This window comes from Galeopterus variegatus, unplaced genomic scaffold, assembly GCF_000696425.1.
Source record: "Galeopterus variegatus unplaced genomic scaffold, G_variegatus-3.0.2 Scaffold18556, whole genome shotgun sequence".
NCBI lineage: Eukaryota > Metazoa > Chordata > Mammalia > Dermoptera > Cynocephalidae > Galeopterus > Galeopterus variegatus.
The window spans coordinates 8,236-16,170 of NW_007744667.1; the positions used below are offsets into that span (position 1 = coordinate 8,236).

At 37.9% G+C, this 7,935-nt stretch overlaps 1 protein-coding gene across 1 annotated transcript in view; it reads left to right on the top strand.

Annotated features, from left to right (window-relative positions):
* LOC103582932 (AP-1 complex subunit beta-1-like) overlaps positions 1 to 7,825 on the top strand; it is a gene marked incomplete at both ends in the record, with an annotated part of 11,209 nt that extends 3,384 nt beyond the window's left edge. Inside the window, 2 exons of the mRNA XM_008564390.1 lie at positions 6,784 to 6,825; positions 7,679 to 7,825. Coding sequence (XP_008562612.1) covers positions 6,784 to 6,825; positions 7,679 to 7,825 — 189 coding nt within the window. The remainder of the gene's footprint in view (positions 1 to 6,783; positions 6,826 to 7,678) is intronic.
* Between the last annotated feature and the right edge of the window lie 110 nt (positions 7,826 to 7,935).

Here is a 7,935-nt window from a genome sequence, read left to right on the forward strand (position 1 = left end):
TGCGTCCCAGTATATATTTTTTCAAAATTTCCCACCCTGTTTCTTACAGGTTTTTTTTTTTTTAACCTTTAAGACATGAGCTATTTTATTAATAGTTTTGAGTTGTTCTAGCCTATAGGAAATTCATAATATATACTAATTTTGCACCTTAATTTTTTTTCTTTAGAGGAGCTTTGCAGTGATTTAAGAGCTTAGTTTTTAGAGTTTGTGTTGTGAGAAGAGATCTTTGTAAGTAGTTGCCCAATTTTGCCCACTAAATTTTTCAGCCGTCTTTTTATCAATGCATAGGTTTAGTCAAGGCTGGCCTCAGTCAGTTTTGGGAATAATTACCAATTATTTAGTGCCAGTCCCTGTGCTAGAACTTTTATAATTTCTATTCCTCAAAACAACCCAACAAGGTAATTGGTATTGGGCCTCATTTTACAGAAAACTGAAGGTCACATAATGTGTAAGTCTCAGAAGTGAGATTTGAACCCAGGACTTATTCAAAACTTCAGTTTATACTCTTTTCACTGTTCTGTGATTCCTCCAGTTTGTTTGTTATTGTCACCCTGTAGAATAGAGTCCAGTTTCACTTTCCTTTGGTCCTTCTGAAACTGGGTTACACAATCTCCGGAGTACACAACAGAGTGTAGGATGCATTTGTAGCTGCAGGATAAACATGGCTCATCCTCTTGCAGTGTCAGTCATATTGATGATAAGTAATGTAAACACAGAATAAACACTTATAGCTATGGCTTAGAATGTAAAATTGCATGACTGTTTAAGATAAAGCAGAAGGCTTGCTTGCCCTGGGCCTCTCCATGGTGTTCCTCTCAGGTGCCTTGGACATATTAGTTTGGGCTAGTGTGTGACTAGAAGGCATATGAAAATTTGAGGACTGTAGAAGTGTATTCACTCATGAAAAGAGAGACTGGATAAGTTCATGCATTTTTCTGGAAAGAACAAGATTATTCATCTTATTCTCTTTTAAATAGAGCCAGGAAACCTTATTTTCCCATCTATTTGGCAATGAGCTATGAAAAAGCACTAGTACTTTGAGGATAATTAAATGATGTGCAGGCATTCTTCTGCTGAAAACTGGCTATCAAAACCACTCAAATAATACATATTCTCTCTAGAAAGGGCTTTGGCGGGGGGTGGGGGGCAGTTTATTCCCCACTCTTGGTTCTATTCATATGTGTTGGCAATGTCGATACAGATACTGTGCTCTAGGCCAATTGGTAAACAATTTTGTCAGCCTTCTATCTTTTTGGTGATTATTTTCTTCAATAAAATGGTTCATTTTAAAATTGTCTCCCAAGAAATATTGCCAGTAGCCATACTTATATGGTTACTAGAACATTCATTCATTCAATAAATAAATATTTGAGTCTTACTATATGTTAGGCTCCATTCTGTGTACTAGAAATACAAGTTGTGAACAAAACAGTCCTTGCAAGCTTGCATTCCAGTGGTGGGATACAAATTATAAATCCGTATATAGTGCAGTAGTAAATGCTGTAAAGGAAAATGAGGTGGGATGCAGAGCTTCTCCTGTGGCTTTTGCTGTGTTTAACAATGAGTTCTGTCTTACCTACAGACCTGTAGTGGTCATTCTAAGGACTTTTTATCCCATATCAGGAAATAATCTGTTACATCCCCCTACTCTTCTGTTGATAGAAACCTTTTCCTGCTCAAGTTAGGGATTTTCTGATGCTTTTGTATGATTTCAACTCATGTATACTATTCCATATCAAGCCTACTCTTAACCAGCAGTGTTTAATAGCTTTTGCATGGTTACAGAGTCTTTTCACCAATTTGATTAGTTATATTTTATGATCCTTTTCTGAATAGCTTTTTGAAGATCAGATTAAAATTTGCAGTCCAATAGCTGAAAACCATGCTTTCACTTAGGAGATGCTGTGTGCCTTCTAAAGTCTAAACCCTGATAGAAAAAACACAGATTGATGTTTTTGATACCAATAGGATTTTAACAATAATAAATTTTATTGTTTGTGATGGGAATCATTGTATACTATTTTTACATGATTCCATTGACTCCTGAATAACAGAGCTATTGGTAAGCCATATGACTTGGAGCATTCCTTAGATTTGCTTCAATTTAGTAAATTCTGGAAAGCATCAGATAAAAGAGTTGATAGCTCTAGACAGCTGCGTAGAATGTCTGAGCTTAAGATCTACACCTATAATTAAGAGAATGTCTTCGGATACCCAGACAGCTCCCAGTTTTAGAAGCAGATGTACTTTGGACTGGCCAGATGTACCTTAAAGGGGCTAACCCAGATCAGTTATTGTGATAATTTGTGGGAATTTTTTTTTTTTTTTTTTGTCTGCTCAATGGCCATCTCTTTTGATATTCCTCTATAAAAGATTTTCTTCATTTCTTTCCTTGGAATTAGGCAGACTTGTTTCCTTATGGAACTTCTGTCTTGAGTTCTTTCTGTTTCTGCTATTATAGCATATTGCCATTGAATGAGGATATTTCCTGAACTAGAGCCTATATGCAGGCTCAGCTCTCAAATTTCTGGCTCTATATGATTCTGCTGCAGAGCCCATGTAACCATACTGAAATTCCTTTAGCTCATAAGTTACAATAAGTGATCATAGAATCACTGCTTTCCATCCAGTTACTGAATTAATAGTGCAACAACACATTATTGTTCAACATATATAGTTCAACATGAACTGAGTACCATTCAGCACTACTTCAGACATGGTAAAGAGACCACTCTTTGGCAGTAGCCAAATGTTAGTATTATTCTTACTGCCATTTAATGACTACAACTACCATGCTTTAGATTGGGGACTGGGGAAAACTGTACAACTAGCAAGAACATTTGGACTTGGGTATCAGCTACAGACCTTTAGGAAAATTCTGCTCTATTTTTAGCATTTGAAATATTTTTTTTTTCTGAAATTGGCACTTCTCCCCTTTTCTTCCTGTATCCTGATTTAGTTGGCCTGTAGTTGACATTTTTTTATGGAAAAAATGGCAGCCTCAGTAAGGCAATCCTGGGAACAATGGGAAGTGTACAACTCCAAGAGACAGTTAAAACACAATATGTGGACACCTAAAATTGGGGTTAAAGCCATGCCCTGCACGCTTACTCCTTTTCACTCCTGGTTCCCACCAGCTCGTGGGATAACACATATCATTCTGGATTTTACAAGTCCTAGCTTGACTGATTTTGTACCCTACCCAATAAGTATGAGCTCAGAGTATTTCCAAACAGATGAACCTGACTGTAAGTAATACCAGTAACTGAACTGAAATGGTTAATGTCTAGTTCAGGCTGATTTACAACAACTTTCCTGGGTATTTGCTCAGTTTTCTAGCTTTCTTTTTTTCTTGATTAATATCTGCTTCATCCTGTTTGTCATTGTAGATAGGAGAGGCCACTCACTGGGTAATTGGCTTCCATCCTTGCTGACATCTCCCCAGTAGTCACTCATGCCCATCATTGTGCTATCACCTTGCCATATTTTCAGAGAGGAGGAGAACCTCCCTTAGAATCTTTTCCAGTCAAGAAGAAAGATGATGGGCCGGCCCGGTGGCGCACTGCTACAGTGCCCCACTTGGGAGTGCGGCGGTGCTCCCGCCGAGGGTTCGGATCCCACATACAGCCCGGCTGCTCGCTGGCTGAGCGAGGTGCGGGTGCGACACCGAGGGTTGCGATCCCGTTGCCGGTCACGAAAAAAGACAAAAAGGAAAAGAAAAAAAAAAAAAAGAAGAAGAAGAAAGATGATGAATAAAGTCTGAATAAGCTATAGTTTTGATAGTTAGAAAACATGTTGAAATTGTTCTTTTCGTTTGCTTTCTGGACATAGCACAATTAGGTGAACCTTTAATCGCTGGCTACGTGTCTCTGATACTTTTTGAGCTATGTCTGTGTCAGATCAGAGTTCTTGATTCTCATTGGGTTGTATCTGATATACTGAACATAAACAAAGGAGTGTCAGGATTGTTTTTCAAGTTTCTTCCATGGTTTTGAATAAAATTGATGAGCAGCATGAGGGCAAGTGCATTTAGGTCTTTTCCAGCTAATATTCACGTAATATTCAAAGATAAAAAGAATGAAATCTAAAAAAATACAGGCTGTAAATGGGCTTTATTTGCTTTGGTCTAAACACCACCAGTGAGTACCTTTTTTTTAATTGAATTTAGCATATTAGGTAAAACTGCTATTTCCTTTCTAGTGTGTTTTTTCTTTCTTGCCATCAAGTACCAATCAGGTCCATAAAGAATTCTCGTTCAAGCTTGGATTGTGAGCCTGTTCAGAAGGTGATAATGGTTGGGGGAGATGGTGGGTAAGCCTTCCAGAAAGTCATCACACATCAAAGTATCAGGACAAATGAGACATTTTATAGGTTTCTTTCCATTATTTTTGAACTTAGCCTTTCCTCTCCTTTAGAAAGGGTTTTTCTTTCTGCTCAAATTTTGGCTTCCTTTTAATTCAGAAGTAAGCTCCAAGTCATTTCTGAACAGATGAATCTTGTCTAACTCCAAATCATAGTTAATTTTTTAAGGCAATGTTTTCAACCTCGACTGTATATTAGAATCAACTGAAGGAGCTTTTCAAAATTTTGATGCCCAGGCTGTGCTTCAGAATGATTAAATCACTATCTCTGGGAGTAAGACTCAGGTATCACTATTTTTAAAGCACCTCCCCACCACCACCACCAACACACACGCACAGGTGATTGATTCCATTGTATATCTGAGTTTGAAAACCACAGTTACTAGAACACATTTGAATCTTAGGCTAAGAAACCTCCAGGTTTTCATGAAGGGGAAATTAAAAATTAAAGACCTTCCCTAATCAGGCTGCCTTTACAAATTTATTTTGTACTTTTTTTTGTTTTTTAAACAAATATCTACCCTGTGCTTCAGTCTAACTGGACTACTCATTATTCTTGATCATGCTTTTATTTTGCCTTTTACCTTTTGTTCATGTTGTTTTGAGAAATGACCCTCCTCATTTTAGCTTTTTATAAGTTCTCTCATTATAATCCCACACCACCACCTCTTTGAAGCTTCTCTTTATTATCCTCTAGCTAGAAGAAAGTTCTTCCCTTCAGAACTAACTTTTTTTGTTTTAGTGTATTCTGCATGGTTTTACATTCATGTTTTATTTCTCCACCCAATTTGCAAAGCCTGGTTCTTATTTATCTATATAGTTCCCTCATTGCCTGGCATCTCTACATCCCCTGTGATGCCTTGCATGTAATAAATGTTATATAAGTGTTTGTTTTGAGTGGAAGGAATGTCATGCTTTTCAGATGTCATGCTGCAGATGTGTGCTTTTCTACTGCCAGGGAGAAAGCAGATGTGTAATATCTTTTTATTTGCTTTCACACTTTTCCAATTATTCAAATTCTTGGTTGGGATGACCTTTTTGTTTGTTTAAGCATGTGATTTTTGTCCCATGTCCAACCACTAGGTAGTCTTCAGGCACCAGATTCTGGAACTATTGGCTCTGTGGTTTGGAGTGCTCTGTAGTTTAGTGTAGTGCATGGTTGCTACTGACAGTTTTGAAGCACCTGCCAGGGTTATTTTCTGTCATGGTGGAAACAGAATTTTTTCATAGGCCTCGTTATTTTTGAATACAGATTGATTTTAAATTTTGGCAACACCATTTTGTATACTACTGTCTTTTCACTGAGAAGATAAATAAATCCTCTTTCCCTAATCCTGAAGATGCAGTATAATTTTGTTTTTAACACAACCACAGCAAGTTTCCACCACTAAATGACAGATAATAAAGAAAAGTGTTTTCAGAGCAGACAAGGCATTTGATGTTTCAAAGAGGTGTTTTAGACGCTCAGTGACAACTAGGGAGAAAGCAATTGTGGAATGTAGCAACAACAAAAAGTAGTTTTTGCTTTTTAAACAGTGCCATTAGTTGTGTATATGTGTATTTCTTGCATGCCAGCTGTTTGCAGCTTCAGTTCTTGTGTAATGTTTTTGTCATTACAGACTGACTTCAGGGTGAATTGTATATATCATAGTCCTGAAAAAAAGCAAGACTAAGACCGTGTGGAATTATTTTCCTGTCAGCTAGCTAATTTGGGTAGTCTAATTCTCTAATGCTCAACATCCTTTTAAATAATCTACTCTAAATAAATCACAGCATTTCTCCTTAGTATTATTGATGCGAGAGAGATTTGAAGCATTACATTTCTCCCCAGGTAGGAAATCTTCCTATCCCACCTATTTTCTTTCTTAGGAATGTTCTAAACTCTAGAAATCACTTTTGCTCCACCTATAATTTTTGAGGTTTGAAATTGCAGTTCAATACTGGTTTGATTCCCACGTTCCCAGTGGGACAGAAGGTTTTGTAGATCAAAGCACATTTTAGTTTTTCTTTGCTTTTTCTTTTTCCCCCCCTTAAATTTCCTTTTAAAGAAAAAATAAAATATATTTAAAACATTGCTGCTTAGGGATAGAACTTCTTGGAATATGCAAACTCTTTAAATCTTGTTTGGGTTTGTGCCTATGTACCCCAGTGGAAAGACTGGATCTGAAACATCTCTGAGATGTCCCAGCTCCATCTTCTTTCCAAGTTTTCTCAAAACTCCCACAGACCATCACTATCACCATTTGGTTCCCGTAGGACATAATTCTTTGCAATCTAGAATTTCTTTAAGCTTTGGGAGACAAGTTGAATGGCATGTATTTCCAGCAACTTGGTAGATCAATTTACAGATTCTATATGGGCACCTAGTACTTAGCTAAATGAACTCTACCTCTCTCTCCTCTCTCTTCTTTCTCTCTTTCAGCTTGGCAGTGACCTTGGCGGGGGCATTGGAGGAAGTCCGGCAGTAAGTGCCATCTGTTTTTTTCACCATGGGAAGCGCTGCCCCCTGTTTGATGCTTTTCCTATGCACACATACCAGACCAGCCACTGGTGCTATCTAGCACTGCACACCAAAACCTCCATAATAGTATATGAGGAGCAGAAAGTAGTATAGGGTTATTTGGAGTCTTTGGGGTCATGTACCACATGTGATATAGGGACATCTTTAGGGATTGGTGCTCTGATGCCTATAGAGATCTTTGTCTTTCTGACATTAAAGAGCTAAAGGAAATGGAACCTCCCATCTTGACTGGAGAATGCTCTTATTCCCTGGTGCCATCTAGAAAGAACTTGAGAGAGTCAGCTGGACTCACAGTGAGACTCTCCTCATAAGTGAATTAGTTTGGGGAGTGTGAATATCCATCTTCCCCAGGAGAGCTTCCTACTAAATATTTATGCCTAAGCAGGGAAGTAAGACTTGACCAAACCCAAGTGGGAATGGAACTGCTGTTTAAGTTGGATGCTTCTCCCTCTTTCCACAGAAGCAAACTCCCCCTTTGTTAAGGTACCTGTAGGCCTTTTTCACAGAATCATGGAAGCTAAAATTGGAAACAAACAGACAAAATCTTGGATCACTGTGTTCCTGTATCCTACTGAGTGCTCTCTCTTGATAAAGCTTCTAAAGAGTGTATCTTATGAATGATGAGAAAACAACTGTGATGATTAAAAAGTCAAAGCAATATACTAATTTGACTCCTGAGAATATTGTAATTATGGTGTTTTCTTGTTAATTTATCTATGCTAAAATATATGGCAACATTTTAAGGACTATTGATCTGTTCTTCCTGATCTCCTCCCTTCCTTTTTTTTTCCTGCAGGTGGGACAATCCTTCATCCCATCATCAGTGCCTGCAACCTTTGCTCCTTCACCTACTCCTGCTGTGGTCAGCAGTGGTCTGAATGACCTATTTGAACTTTCCACAGGGATAGGCATGGCACCTGGTGGATATGTGGCTCCTAAGGCTGTAAGTAAAGAGTTAGCATAGCAATACTTTTTTAACAGAAGAAACCCAAATTACTTTACTTCTAATGTTTGTGTTACTTTCACTGGTAATAAATTCAAGGTTTGGGCCCT